Raw genomic sequence first — 15,835 nt, forward strand, 5'->3', positions numbered from 1 at the left:
TTATGTTGAAGTTGTATAAGACATTGGTGAAGCCAAATCTGGAGTATTATCTGTAGTTCTGGTCACCTATCTACAGGAAAGGTACTAATAAGCTTGAAAGAATACAGAGCAAATTTTAAGGATGATGCCAGGACCTGAGAACCTGAGTTGGGAAAGGTTAAACAGGTTTGGACTTTATTCCTTGGAGTGTAAGAGAAGGAAGGGAGATTTGACAGAGGTATACACAACTATGAGGGGAATAGACAGCGTAAATGCAAGCAGGCTTTTTCTATTGAGGTTGTGTGAAACTAAACCTATAGATCATAGGTTAAAGGTGAAAAGTGAAATATTAAAGTAGAACCTGGGAGGGAACTTCTTCACTCAGAGGGTATTATGTGTGTGGAATAAACTGCCAACGAAAGTGGTGAATGTGGGTTTGATTGCAACATTTAAGAGAAGTTTGGGTAACTATATATAGGAAGGGTATATACTATGTTCCATGCTGGGATCACACAGATTAACAATTGGCATGGACTAGATGAGTTGAAGGATCTGTTTCTGTGCTGTACGTCTCTATGACTCTTGACTCTGGATTTAGAGAGCGTTCATTTCAGGTGAGAGGGACGAGATTTTCTCGGAACCTGAGGGGCAACATTTCCACCCATGGGGCTGTGGCACAGCAGTAGTATATGGAATGAGCTGCTGGAGGAAGTGGTTGAAGCAGGTATACTAATAATATTTAAAAGACAATTGGACAAGTACATGGACAGGAAAGATTTAGAGGGATATGGGTCAAATAGGGGCAAATGGAACATGCTTAGGTGGGAATCTTGGTCAGCATAGACCATATGGGTAGTTGGGCCTGTACGACTACAACAGTCCTGTGAGCATGCCTTCACCCTAAGGACTGCTGCAGTCAGGAAGGTAGCCCACCAGTTCCTTCACCGAAACTATAATGAATGGGTAATTAATGCTAGCCTTGTCAGTGAAGAGCAGGCCTTGAGAAATGAATTTTAAAAGGTAGAAATCTCATGTTTGGTGCTCTCTTCTAGATTGTCCTCAGGTGCAGTGCATCCAGAGATACACAGCACAGGAACCCGATGAACTCTCACTGGAAGCTGCTGACATCCTCAGTGTTGTTGAATGGACGTCTGACGGTAAGTAAAATTTTCTGCTGGAATGCACAGTTGCAAAATCCTAGTTTTACTAATCAACATTTTTAGTTCCCTTTATATAGTGGATCTGTGTTTTTTTAAAATAGTAATAGACCAAACAGATGGCCAGAGTAGCAAATGGCCTCAAAGTACACAGATTCAGTGAAAGGAAGTTATATTGGCGTTCTGCTGAATGGTATTTTTATAATATTATTGCACACCTGCAGACATGAACGAGAGAGCTTCCCTAACAATCGGGGGTAGCAGTCAAATCAGTAAATGAAGGCATTTTGATGTGAGAATGGAAAACACATACAAAGTCAAAAGCCTGATTATTTGAGAACTGGAGAATCAGATCTTAATAGCCAACTCCACTGGATGGCCTTTGTGGGTCACCAGCAGTATTGTCAATTAATTTAATCTCTTGTAGGTGTAAAATCACCTGTTCCCTTCTACATTAACAGTGGACACCTAGTGTGATATTGTTGCTAGCTCTGCTTAAGTTGTGGCTGTTCCTGTAAACAAGGACAAACCAGGATTCCATATTCTGCAGAAAAATCTTAGAAGGCCAGCTCTTTGGGTAAACAAACATCCCCCAGTGACCTGTCTGTGCACATTGTACTCCTCCTCACAACCCACAGTCTACACTCAGAACCTTTCGAAAGCTCGGTTCTCTCAAAACCTGACAGGAAGCTGCACTTTTTGGCCAATATCTTCACTGTGCACATAAATTCACTAGGAGGTCATGAACACTGTGGCAGCACAGCCTCCTAGCACCATTAATGGAGGCGCAGATAGACTGCCTTCCTCCAAGTATTGCTACACGGTTCATACTTATTTTCCAAACTGCAAAGTAAGGTGATGTAGACTACGGCAAGATCTCACTGAAACATTCAACATTCTATGGGACTTCTCAGTAGTAGATGCAGGGATAATGTTTCCCCTGCCCTGGGTGTCTGGAACCAGGCATCTCAGTCTCAGAACAAGGAGTCAGCCATGAGGACTTTCTTCCCCCAAGAGAACTGGGGATTTTTAGAATTTCCTGTCATTGGAGATCAGACTAAGCATGAAAGAGATTAGTAGGTTTTTGGATATTAACTGAATCAATGGATATAAGCTTGATGCAGTAAAGTGGTACTGAGGTAAATGATCAGGCACGATGTTATTGAATGGAGAAGCAATGATGGGAAGCTGCATGGCCAGTTCCTGCTCCTATTCCTTACATTCATATGTCTTATTGTGGAAAGCCATCACCTGTAATGGACCAGATAGCATTTTCTGATGTTGCTTCCCTGCAGAGTGACTGAAGTGACTGATATTTTCCCATGGCATTTCAGAAGGGAGTAAAGAAAATTCAGGGTTATGCTTAATTTAGTGTAACAGAAAGTATATGTCTCCTCTTCTTATTGTTCACGAGGTCTTTGTCATAGCTACTGTCATTATTTCCCTGGTGAAGAATGGCCTCCGCTGATCTTCTTCTTCCTAGACCATCCCCTGGGACCATGAGTGACCTACTTCCACTCTGGCTTTGTGGATTCTGAGGTTACTGATGGGGCCAATATGAGAACTGAAGATTCTTCCAATGGAAGGGTAGATGGATAGTTTGCAGATGGTCACTCCTATTGTTTTCACAGTTCCCCTGTCCTTGAACTGCTCCTTTTGCACTTTGTGCAGTCGTGGGCCAGAGGCTCCCGAGATTCCACACACGTCACTAGAGACAGGGGAACTACTGCTTCATAGACTCAGCAGCCTGGGATTGATTCTGGCCTCTGGTGTAGTCTGTGTGGAGTCCCCATGCTTCGGCTGTAATCTGGGTGCTCCAGTTTCTTTCCATATCCCAAAGACAACCAGGTTCATTGGTTAATTAGCTGTTGTAAATTGCCCCTTTTAATTGCAGGTTGAGTGACAGAATCAACAGGGAGTTGATGCAAATATAGGGAGAATTAAATGGAATTAATGTAGGATTAGTATAAATGGGTGTTGGCTAGTATAGAGTCAGTGGTTCACGAGGCCTGGTTCAATGATGTATGCCAAGCAAGGGCATGTGTGTTTTTGTCTTCTCTCTGAGAAATGCATTCTGCTGGGTGGTATTGCTTGTTAACATTCTTCCATATTGAGCTGCATTTGGGCTTGTTTATCTGCCACTGAAGTTGTTTCCTAATGCTGCAGAATGGAAGGCAGGGAACCTTCTGACTCGACATGCTTTTGGTGTTCAAACATTTATTTATGTAAATTAAGAGCTGTCTGTCTGCTTCACGTGCCCACTCATCGTTGGGCTACCTGGACCTAGTCCCTTTCAAAGCCGAAAATATCCCGGATTATGCAATTTCTGCATATTTCTCAAAGGGAAAAATGTCATAGCAACTAAAAATCTAGGTCAGAATGTTCTGAAGGATTAAAAATTGAAGATTAAAATAATGAGAAAAGTTAGACGTGTATTAATCAGTTCAGGGTAAGTCTGGGAACATTGTTAGATTTAAAATTCTCTTTGCAATTAATAATGGAACTTCAAAAAAGCATTTAAGCAATTATTTCATGTTGTCAGTTAGTACTTTATGAGACTGGGTTGCATGTCACTGTTTTGTGAAAAACACTTATTTATTTGGGGTAGGAAGGAAAAAGGCTTGGTTAGTGATGAATGCTGGCTTGAACTAGCATTAGGAAGGAGCTCAATGGGGTAAGAGATTAGAATAGGGTGGAAGAAAGGCATTTTAAACCAAGGGCTAGGCTGTGGTGAGGGAGGTAAGTGACTGGGGTGGAAAATGGAATTTGGAAATGGGGGAATAAATCTGGTTAATGCTGAGGCCGAGGATAAAAAATACCATTAGGGAGCAGAAATTAGAAAAGTAAGATGAGATTTTATAAAATATTGCATCTTGAAGTTCCTACATAACCAGGAATGGATTACTTGCTATCCAGGAACTAAATTGTATCACGCGGTGTTTTGGTATACCATGTGATGCAACGTTCTTGAAAATTAAAATATGAATAAAACTCAGAGACTGTAGAATGTAAGGTCCATAAATTTTTGTTCTAATCTTTTGGAGAATAGTAGAACCTCGGAGGTCACTGAAGATGTGCAATGCTGTCCAACAATGTGCAGTGCACAAACCCAGTGATTCCCACAGCTATCTTGACTCCAGCTTTTCCCATTCTGTCTCCTGTAGCAATGCCATTCCCTTTTTTCAATTCCTTCATCTCTGCCGCATCGGTCCCCAGGATGCGGCTTTCCTTTCCAGTACATCAGAGATGTCCTCCTTCTTCAAAGGGTGGGATTTCCCTTCCTCCACTATTGATGCTGCCCTCACCCACACCTCCTCCCCAGACATCCTCTTATCCTCACCTACCACCATATAGGCCTCCCTATCCAACACATTATTCTCAACTCCCGCCATGGGGCCCTACCACCAAGCACATCTTTACCTCCTCCCAAACTCTCTGATTTCCACAGGGATTGTTTCCTCCATGAAACCCTTGTCCATTGAGCCCTCCCCACTCATCTCCCTCCTGCACTTGCGCCTACAAGTGGCAGAAGTGCTACAGCTGTCCATTCACCTCCATTCAGGGTTCCAGACAAATCACATGCAAATCTTTTGGGGGTCATCTGCTGTATCTGGTGCTCTTGGTGCAGCCTCCTCTACATTGGTGAGACCCAACATAGACTGGGCCGGAGTTGCTTTGTCAAGCTCCTCAGCTCCAACCACAAATGGAGATATTTCCCAGGGATCAAACATTTCAATTACTATCCCCATTCCCGTTCTGTCATGACAGTCCATGGACTCCTCTTTTGCCTCAGTGAAGTTACTTTCAGGTCAGAGGAGAAACACCTCACATTCTGTCTAGGTAGCCTCCAACCTGATGGAATGATTATCGATTTCTCCAAATTCCAATAATTTTTCCCCCTTCTTCATTTGCCCGCTCTGGCCCCTCCTTCTTCCCTTTCTCCCATGATCCACTCTTCTCTCCTATCAGATTCCTTCTTCAGCAGCTCTTTGCCTTTTCCACTTGTCACTTCCCAGCATCTTACTTCACCCCCTCCCCACCCAAGGCTTCATCCATCACCTTCTAGCTGGTCCTCTTCTCCCTCACTCCAGCTTCTTATTTTGGCTTCTTCAGAGGTTTCAAAGGTTCATTTTAATGTCAGAGAAACGTATACAATATACATCCTGAAATTCTTTTTCTTCGCAACCATCTACAAAAACAGAGGAGTACCTCAAAAAATGAATGGCAGTTAAATGTTAGAACCCCAAAGCTCCCCCCTCCCATGTGTAAGCTGCAGCAAAGCAACAATCACCCCTCCCCCACCAGCAAAAATAGCATCAGCGCCCCCACCAAACATTCAATTGAGCAACAAAGTGTCAATAAAGACACAGACATGCAGTACCCCAAAGACTACTCATTCACCCAGTAATTCAACATACCACTGGCTCTCTTTCTCCTTAATAAAGGAAAAAGAGGTGTGTCTGTTTCACAGTGAGAGGGGAGACAGAACAAGCAGTTCACTGATTTATGATATTAAAAGTCCATTGTGTTGCTTTTTCCGAGCTCTGTGTCCAAAGAACTCAGGTCTCTGGGCTCACAGCCAGCAGCCAGCTCGCTGCTTTCGATCTTCCGTGTACTCGACACACCGATTTCCAGCAGAGGCACCAAACTCGAATCCGCCCACCTCCAGAGCCACAAAATCCCGAAACTCGAAGGCACGATAATCTTCTAGACTGCATCCTTGGTATCTTGAATAATGGCCAGTCGTGAGACCCCAAGAGTGGGTCTCATTCCCGCAAAGAACCGAAGTCAGCGTGTAACTCCAGGTCAGGGTCTTCAAAAGAACCTGAAAAGGAAAAGTAGAGATATTAAAGATAGAAATAGAGCTGTTTCCGAAGATGCAAGCAAAGGAATCGCCGTTAGGCGCCACTGTCTCCTAAGCTCTACACCCTGTCCTTTCCAGTCCCAGCGCAAAATGTTGACTGCTTATTATTTCCATAGATGCTGTCTGACTTGCTGAGTTCCTCCAGCATTTTGTGTGTGTTGAGCTGGATTTTCATTGACAATGGAGTGGCTCATAGGATATGTTGACCACACATGAAAAGCAGTCTTCTCACACTCTCAAGTGAAAAACGTCATGCGTCTGTTATGTAATGGGGTCTTTCAGGCAGGTGAGGCCAGTCAGCCTTGGACAGCAACCCGCTTAGGAGAAGGAAAACTCTGATTTTAAACCTCTGCTGCCTTGCAGCCATACCCACACATGGGAAAGGCTTCGGGAGTAGACTCCAAGGAAGAAGTCCGGAACCGGGGTCCCTAAGGCAGTTTGGTGTTGTTTACAACTTCACTCTGGCAACCTGTGTGACGACACTGGTGCCAAGTTGTATTGGCACTTTCTCTTCCCTTGGACTACATCAGTGACATAGAAAGGGGGAACTCACTGCATGGGCAACAGCCGGTTCTTCAAATATTCCCGCCTAAGCTTGCGTCCTTGAGAGGACACAGTCCACCAGAGGCGCAAACCCATGATCCCCTGGGATCGACGGCTGCCTACTATTAATGGGGTCTTCCTAACAAGATGGCAAGGTGCTTCTGAAATTTCAAACTGCAGGTCAGTGACCAAAATGATTATTGTTCTACCATCTGTGACTATTGAACACAACTCCATGAGTACTTTGAATTCTCCCCTTAATGTCTGCCATTGTATTGCAAGATGTGATCATGAAATATCACATGATAATCCAAGCTCAATTTTTTAATATTATTATATATGGGAGTTAAAATTTTCCTCATAGTTCATAAGTTTTGAAATAACTCTTTACATGACAATTATCCTCAATGAATAAATTATTTACGTCATGGCTGTTAAGGACTGAATGGTGAATTGTACTAACATAAGAATTCTGAAATATAATTAGAGATTAAAATAAAATTTGATGTATGTTACATTTCTCTCTGTACTATCTTGAGAAGATTGTTGATTTATGATTAGTTTGGTGCCATTATTGTCTTCTTCCACTCCAACCTGGAAATGAAATTTGTGCAAAAAGAGATTAGTTTGTTCCCTATCAGAGTTATAAATGCTATAATTATTGTGATGGTGGTAAGCGATACTAAAGTGATAAATGTGTTGCTATCCTCTAACATCTCCCACCTCAAAAAGACAAGCTACAAAATTTTATTTCAAAAGGATTGAGGAAATAACAATGCATAACTTGATTGGCCCCTCAGTGAATAGACTTTGATGTAATTTACCTTCTCTCTACATGTCTTGTCCATTAGGTTGGATATTAGGAGATCGCTTGCATGATGGAGAGAAAGGCTGGTTCCCGAGCCCAATGGTTGAAGAGATCAAGAATCCACAGCTCCGAGCTCAGAACAGAAAAGAATGCTACCGAATCTATAAGGCAGAAGAATGCCATGGCAATAAAAGCAAAGAAGGGAGAAAAATTACCAACAAAAATGTGATCCAACAGCAGTGATCAAATTTTGTATTTTGTTCAGCTTGTATTTTTGGCAGGTTGTGAAACTCCCACCATTCTGCATGGCAGTGCTAGCAGTGAATTTTTTTGCCAGAAAACTGCAGATTGTGAACAGTTTTTATTTAATTTACAGACTGCTGCACCTTTTTAAATTATTTCTTCTGCACAGTGAAAGCACGATTGAAGTGAATGTGTTTCATCGACAGAATGTAGCCACTAAGCACAATGACGGGAAATTATTTGAACTTTTTATTTAACCAAATAGTAGTTAATTCCAATTGAAATATAACGGCAGCTATTAAGACAGAGAAAAAATATATATATACATGAATCAGAGTAAATCTTGCTGCGCTGGGATAAAACTTATATGACAAATATTCAGAGGATAAATTTTAAGATGGAGTGCCCCAGCTAGAATCTTGAAAGAAATCCATTAAGAATTAAACTCTGCAATATAGTTGAAAGCTGCAAATCTCTTTACACAACAGTGAAGATGAAGTAGAGCTTTCAATCTGATGCCATTGGGGTTCTTATAAAAGCCCATACAATTAAATATTGTGTAGGATTTAACAAAAACAAGTTTCCATATGTGGAATTTAGTTTAATTCTGGTTTTTAACTCGTGGCATTATTACTTGCTATGTTACCTCCTAACTTCAAACCAAGGCTCATAAATTAATCTTGATTACAAGAATCAAGATGAAACCATTACTTGAAATAAATAAATTAAGTGAAAGTACAAAGCAAAAAGCTTACATATAAGTTTGGGCGGGAAGGTGCTACTGTATATTATGTATCCAAAATATCCAAGAAAATTTATTCAATTTCTTAATAGACTCTGTGGCTATATCCATATGCAATACATGTCAGAGAAAAGAGAAAATGACTACTGTTTAGTATTTCGCTATAGCCCAAAAAACAACTCTGGTAGTTGGTTTTAAAGGTTAAAAAACGGAGGGAAACTGGCAACTGTTAACTTGCCAAGGCCTCAGCACTCCAGTGTACCCAAAAAGACATGTTGCATGGGCAATGCAGCAGCTTGTCACCAAAACTGTGGTTGGGTGCCATTGTCTGCAAAGTATCTGGGCCAACTGATAGGGAATTGCACATTAAAAAAAAATCAAAATGTACCTCATAGGATTTGGATCAGATGCCAATCTAGTACAATCAGATGGTCACAAAGCTGATTAGGCCAAAGCTAGGGAGGGGGGTGTGGGGGTTACCAACAGAAGGAGGATTTGATGTCTATGTTGTGGTCAGGAATAGCGTGAGATGGTGTTGTAAAAGGATTGCAGCCAAGCACTAGGTACAAGATGGGTTCCCAGTATGGAGCAAATGAAGCAAGCACTATGTTGTGGTAAGTGTTGAAGGGATAGGAGATGTTGGGATGGAGTTGAGGTTGGAGACTAAGATCTTCATTGGGGTACTCAAGGCAATCCATTTTCAGTTAGATTGGCTTGACTTGAGATCGGAAGGTCAAAAGGAGAAGGAGATCAGAAAATCAGAAGGTTGCATTATTAGTGTAAAGGAGGTTGGTAGTCAGGAGACTGGAGGGCTGGAGGTGGAGTGTCCTGGAGTCACGATCTGTTTTTCAGGAGAGAGTGCTTGGGTGAGCTGGCAATGCATCAGGGTGTAAAGGGTTATGGGCAGACCATTTAGAGTCCACAATGAAACAAAGTGAGAAAGACCAAAATGAGAGGAGTCATAGTCTAGTGTAGCAGGCACAGGTGTGTTTTGTAGTTTGCTCTGGGATCATACTGGGCAGAATTTCCTACAATATCCCAGAAACATTATGTTCAGTGAATAACGGAAATCAAACTTAGGATACCAAGAGGACTTGTGTCTACAAGTGCTGGATTGAGATGAAACCACTCAGAAACACTTTCACCTTGAAATATATTGATTTGCAAATTGTTGAACACTATTGTTGAAAAAGACATTAATGCAAAATTGAATTTCTAGGCTGATGACTATAAGGGTTTTTTTTCTGTAAACTATGTTATCACTGATTTAATTGCACTGAAGTTAGAGTCTAAAGGAAAGGGAAAAGAACTGGTATTAGCGCCAATCCAATTTCAGCTCAGTTTCTGCCAGTTTTATACGCTCTATCGGAGAGGTTCCCATCCTGGAGTCCATGGACCCCTTACTTAATAGTATTGGTCCATGGCATAAAAAAAGTTGGCAACACCTGCTCTATAGCTATCGTCTCAGGATGAATCAGACTGTTCCTTCCTTGGGATCTCATTTAACCAACCATGAATCCTCTTCATCACAAAGACTGCCTATTCTTTAGTCTCTAAAATATAGCTTGCATCTGCTCTGCCCCAACCAGTCCCATGCTGAAAACTTTATCCAATGATCCCAAAAAATCATTAAGGCGCATATTGCCTGAATCTCTGACTCCAGTAGAGGTTTGAGTAAGGGTTGGATAGATGCCCCATTTTTTCAGATAAAATGTTAAGCTTAAATCTTTTATTCACTTTAAAGTGAATGCGAGTCATCCAACACCATTACTTTGAAAAAGAGCAGAAAAGTTATATCCTGTTGTCTTGGCTCATATTTGTTCCTCAACCAACATCAGTACAAGAATGAGGGAATTGTATTGTTTTTTTTTGTGGGAGATTGCAAAGTGTAAATTGAATGCTATTTTCCTACCTTAAATTGGTGACCTTACTTCTAAAGTATTTCTGGCTATAAAACAATCTGGGATGTTCTGTGAAAGATGTGCTTTAAAATAAATGCATGTCTTCCTTGGTGTCAGCGGAGCTGATCACTAAGAACAGAAGAAATTACATAAATTTTACAACAACATGAAGGGAGATTTAAGATCTTTTCAGCATTAATTGTGTCAGAATTTTATTAGCATTAATGTAGGTTGGAGATGTACTCTACTCTCATTTGTTATCAGATGTATTGTAGTGTTATAATTATTTGGGGCAGATTTTCCTCTGAGCATAAATAATGACCCAGAAACATGGAGGAAGTTGACCTATCTATGTTCTACATAGTGCTATCATTGGCTGAACTCTCTAACAGCAATGCAGCACACCAAGAGGTTCAGAGTAAAATGGTGTAAAATTACAGATATAAATATTGTGGTTCTGAATTAGTCATTAAGTGAACTGTTAAGCATTTTCAAACATCTCAACAAACATGAGTAAAGAACAAACAAAAATTAATGTCTTGCATTGTAAAACAGTTTCGGCAACTTGTGAAGAGTTTTGTCGATTAAGTGGTCCTTCATTTTACACAGATGCAGAATTTCTGTAATCACACGAAGAGGACGATTAAAATAGCAGTGTTATAATAAATCAGTCCAGTGAAGTTTTTGTGGTTATGTCTGTCAAACGTGCAATTATGCATGTTTATTTGATCTGCAATCCCTGTAGGATTTAAAATCGCTTCAACTCATAGTTGATAAGTAGCACCGTAAGTTTAATCTGAGCTAAGTCACACAGCCACAAGGCATATTTTTATGATTATGCTATGCCAGAACACCTCCATCTTCGTCTCATTAATTTTCTAAAGCTACCATTTGCATTAGGAATATTAAGCATGTGAATATTTATAGAGAGACCACCTACACATGGGAGGTCCATTTAAAATTTTGCTTCAATCACTGGTTTTACTAGCTTATACAGAATGGGAATATAGTCAGTTGTTAACATCCCCTGCAGCTAGGAGATGGTTACTGAACAACACAGGATTTGTGAAGCATTAGTCTGAATGCTGCCATTGTAACTATAGATTAAAAACCAGCCAACCGTGGGCATGTTTGTCAAAACTACTTTTATTTAAGAAGCATGATTTCTCTTACTTTTTTTCCATCAGGATTAAAATTTGATTGTGGTACAAATACAGCTCACCAATGTTCAACTCTAATTTATCATGCAGCAGATGATTTACCATAAAACTACTGAATGATGACTCCCTATTTTTGAGCGTAAAGCATGAGAGGACCAGATTGTTACAGCACTTATGAAATTACTTGTGACTGCTGTGGTACACATTATGTCATATTTTCCACCTGTTCAAAGTACACCGAATGTGCAAAAAAAGAGCAAATTATGCAAACAATAAAAAGTAAGCCAACAACGCTCAGAACTAAAGTTCACAGAAGTGTAATGGGGATTGTGAAAAAATAGATAAATGAACTTAAGTATAGAATTATAGTTTAGATGGGGTAATTCAGTGGGGTTCAGCAGTATCAGGTGTTTGCATAAACTTGGATGATGTTTGAGGGGACTCAGGACAGATATGGAATCTTGGAGTACCAGAAGGAAGTCTGAGAGCGATTTGGTCTGTGAATGCATAACGGGCTAAGGTCTGGAGGTACTTGGGAGAGTGTGGCCACCAAGGTTATTTGCCACAGACTTGACATGAAGGATGTGACACATAACTGATAATTGCAGTGGGTTCTCAAGTATTCTGGGTGCCTGAGACTATGGTATACTTCAGTATCACTACGAACAAAGATGTGGTGGGTAGTTCATGGCGTGTTATTGCGTCTATGTTTTGGAGCATTTTCAGGACCTGGATGTCATGTGTGGGTTGGGGGTTCTGGGATAGTTCACATTAATGCTAAATTATCTGAGGACTCCTTGATTTTGTTGGAGAGAGGATGAGAATATGATACAAGAGCTTTTATGAAGGGATTGAGTGTGGGTGGAGCATTTTCAGCAATCTCACATTCATGCTCTTGGAGAGCACCCAAACTGCAACCTGACAATGTAGGGACAAGGGTGAGTCAAACCGCTGGTAGAAGAAATGATTGGAACTGCAATGGGGAGTGGGTGGGGGAAGCAGAGTACAAAAGCCAGAATGTGGGAGAAGTGCCGGAGATTAGGACGCTACGATTAGGCTGAAAAAATATTAGCACTCGTGAGACAATCAGGGAATCATGGGAAAGGACAGTCAGAAGCTCTGAAGATTTAGTAGATTATGTGGTAAAAGCTCACCTAACGTTTTGGTAGATAGGATGTCTAGGTTCAATAATAATATGTGTACAGTATGTCCATTCATTTTGTGAACAGCGTCACTTATCATAGGGGTCACCAAGAAGGTGAAATACCCCATTAGTGAGTTTTCACCGCTACATTATGACAGTGGTTGTAGTGCTTAATTATAGGTTTGAATACTTGCTTAATGGCTCATTGTGGAACAAAAATATACAGAATTAAAAAAACGGCCTGGTATTTCAAACCAGCTTAACTTCATTTGTATATTATTCAAAACATTCAATATCTTTGAATTTTTTTTACCACTTTTATCCTTCAGGAGATAGGAGCAGTATTTATCATCCCTGGAGAAAGCAGCCAGCCTCTTCTTGAACCTCTTGTGTCCTGTGCTTTTGAGGTATTCATGCAGTGCTGTGAGTTGGTTTTTCAGGATCTTGACATGTAGGTGGTGGGAAGAACTATGATTTATTTCTATCTTAGTCACAAATATAAATTAAGAGTTCATGTGTCCTTCTCGTCTTTATTCTTCTAGGTAGTAAAGTTTCTGTGTTTGGGAGCTGCTGTGAAGGAGCCCGAGCTTGTTGTTGCATTGCATCTTGTAAATGCAAGAACAGCATGAGGTTGCTGGGGGAAGTGAATACTTGAGATGGAGGATGGTTGCCGAGCAAACAAATGGCTGGTGCCTGAATGGTGTCAAGCTTTTCACACACTGTTGGAGCTGCACTTATCCAGGCAAGTGGAGGTATCCATGACCCTCTACCTTCTGCCTTGTAGATGCTGGGGAGTGTTTGGGAAGACAGTTGTTGAATATGTAAGTTAAGGCTACCCAGCTATAAGGGGAGGTTATTCAACTATCTCTTATTAAAAAATAACCATAGCCCTACATTTGAATAGAGTGAATATTAAGAAATTACTTAACCCTCAAATCTTGTCTACATTTTAAGGAGTGGTTGTGGAGAGGAAGTATCCTACAGTGGAGGAGTCTAGGACCAGAGAGCACAACCACAGAAAAGAAAAATGTCCCTTTAGAACAGAGATGAGGAGGAATTTCTTTAACCAGAGAGTGGTAAATCTGTGGAATTCATTGCCACAGACAGCTAAGAAGGCCATCATTGGGTATATCTAAAGTGGACGTTGATAGGTTATTGATTAGTAAGGGCATCAAAGGTTACGGGGAGAAGGCAAGAGAATGGGGTTGGGAGGGACAATAAATCAGCCAGGATAGAATGGTGGAGCAGACTCAATGGGAGAAATGGGCAAATTCTGCTCTTATGATTATAATGTTCATTCTTAAAAGAGTTGTAACCTTTGTAATCATCCCCACATCTGAACTTATGATAGAGGGATTGTAATTGACAAAGCTGTGGTAGATGATTGGGCTAAACACATTCATCCTCTATAGTTTGACAAATGGCATCCAACGGGGATAACTACCTTCCGCTGTGATAGATATGAACCCAGCTTGTGAAGTGACATCCCTGTATACTCATTGACCAATTTTACTTTAATCCCATGATGTCAAGCTTGGTCAACTGAAACCTGGGCATCAAGGGTGGTCATTCTCACCTCGCCTCTGGAATTTAGCATTTTTTGCCATGTTGAGGTAAGGGACTTGACAGCTTCAGAGAGAGTGATTCGAAGTATTGTTGAACAGGTCTCTTGTAAGTTTGCACCTCTTGGAAACATTGTAAATGTACTATAAGAGATGCCCTTCCATCTGTTTGGAGATGACTGGGAGAGGGCTAGATGTATTAAACAGGTGGATTGTATTTGCCTTGTTTTATGTGGGCAGCATTTACCTGCCATTTGTCGAGCAGAAAGTAGTGCTGTACTATAATGAAAGAGCTTGGCAAGAGGCATTTCTAGTTCTGGAGTTTGATTCTTACTGCAACACCTGACATGCAAGAAGGAGCATTTTTTGCCCCCTGTCATATCTGTTTGCTCAATGATTTCTTCATATTGTGTTGTGAATCAAAATGGCTGGAGACTGGCTTATAAAGTGATATAGGGATCTGTTGATGGAGCAGTGCTGAACAAGCAGGGAACTATTGGGAGGATGGTACTTGTTATGATTTGTAACTCCAAAGCAGAACACTAATTGAAAGGAAACACGGACCCAGGAATGCATGTCTTAGCTTTGCTTTTACTTTATGCAAGGTGTGTGTATTTGACATAGTGGGTGACGACATCAGCCATTCATGTATAATCCATAATGAATTATTCAAACAACGACTATTATTAAATGCTTAATCAACGAATATATTTACAATATTGCACAAATATTGCTGAAATATATAACATTTATAATATATAGTGTATATATTGGGTGGCGATGTGGAGATAGATCTCTACCAAAGGAATGTGTAAGGTGCCCCTTTGCTATACTAGCCTGCAGGTCACCCTTGGGCAAGGTGTGGTACCTACTTAGCACCATCCCCCCCAACAAGGTCACACGTCATTGTTTATGAACACCTGAATTTGTCTATTTTCTGCTTTTCTTTTAACTCAGCCGCCTCTGTCTTCTTTTCTGAAGAGACACGTGCTGCATTTTTTTTTCACCTGACTGTATGTTGCTGTGCTTTTTTTAAAGAAGCTTGAACTTAAAAGCTTCAACAGGTAGGTAGTCATCTTGTGTTTGTTTCGCACTTCCTCATTGCTGCTGTTATCCAACACATAAAATAATTGAGAGGAAACATGGAGCCAGGAATGCGTGTCCTTGTTCCAGCATGCCTGACCTCTCCCTATAACTCAGGCCCTTTACACCAGGCTGCGTCCTTGTAAATCCCTTCTGCACCCTCTCCACCGTGACAATGTCTTTCCTTAAGCAGGGTGATCAAAACTATAGGCAATGCTCCCGAGTGCGAACTCACCAACAACTTACATAACTGCAATATAATGTCCTGCTCCAAAACTCCGCGCCCTGACTGATGAAGACTAGCATGCTAAATGCCTTTTACAACACTTCATTTACCGGTGTTACTGCTTTCAGTATACAGTTTCCCTCTGCTTCCACTCATCAGTGTCACTGTACAAGTTTTACTCTGCTTCCAATGTCCAAAATGTATCACCATAAGACCATAAGACAAAGGAGCAGAAGTCAGCCATTCGGCCCATCGAGTCTGCTCCGCCATTTTATCATGAGCTGATCCATTCTCCCATTTAGTCCCACTACCCTGCCTTCTTCCCATAACCTTTGATGCCCTGGCAACTCAGATACCTATCAATCTCTGCCTAAAATACACCCAATGACTTGGCCTCCACTGCCGCCAGTGGCAACAAATTCC

The 15,835-nt window shown here is 41.0% G+C and overlaps 1 protein-coding gene across 5 annotated transcripts in view; it reads left to right on the plus strand.

The window, feature by feature from the left end:
• The window catches only part of ngef (neuronal guanine nucleotide exchange factor), an 83,344-nt gene extending 70,993 nt beyond the window's left edge, over positions 1-12,351 (plus strand). For 4 of the 5 annotated variants that reach the window (XM_063045977.1, XM_063045978.1, XM_063045980.1 and 1 more), the window contains 2 exons: positions 1,032-1,136; positions 7,395-12,350. In XM_063045977.1, coding sequence (XP_062902047.1) covers positions 1,032-1,136; positions 7,395-7,594 — 305 coding nt within the window. In that variant the 3' untranslated portion in view covers positions 7,595-12,350. Of the gene's footprint in view, positions 1-1,031; positions 1,137-7,394 lie in introns of all 5 variants that reach the window. The other variant, XM_063045975.1, reaches the window with a different exon arrangement.
• Positions 12,352-15,835: the final 3,484 nt, after the last annotated feature.

The sequence above is a fragment of the Mobula hypostoma genome, chromosome 4 (assembly GCF_963921235.1).
Source record: "Mobula hypostoma chromosome 4, sMobHyp1.1, whole genome shotgun sequence".
Taxonomy (NCBI): Eukaryota; Metazoa; Chordata; class Chondrichthyes; order Myliobatiformes; family Myliobatidae; genus Mobula; species Mobula hypostoma.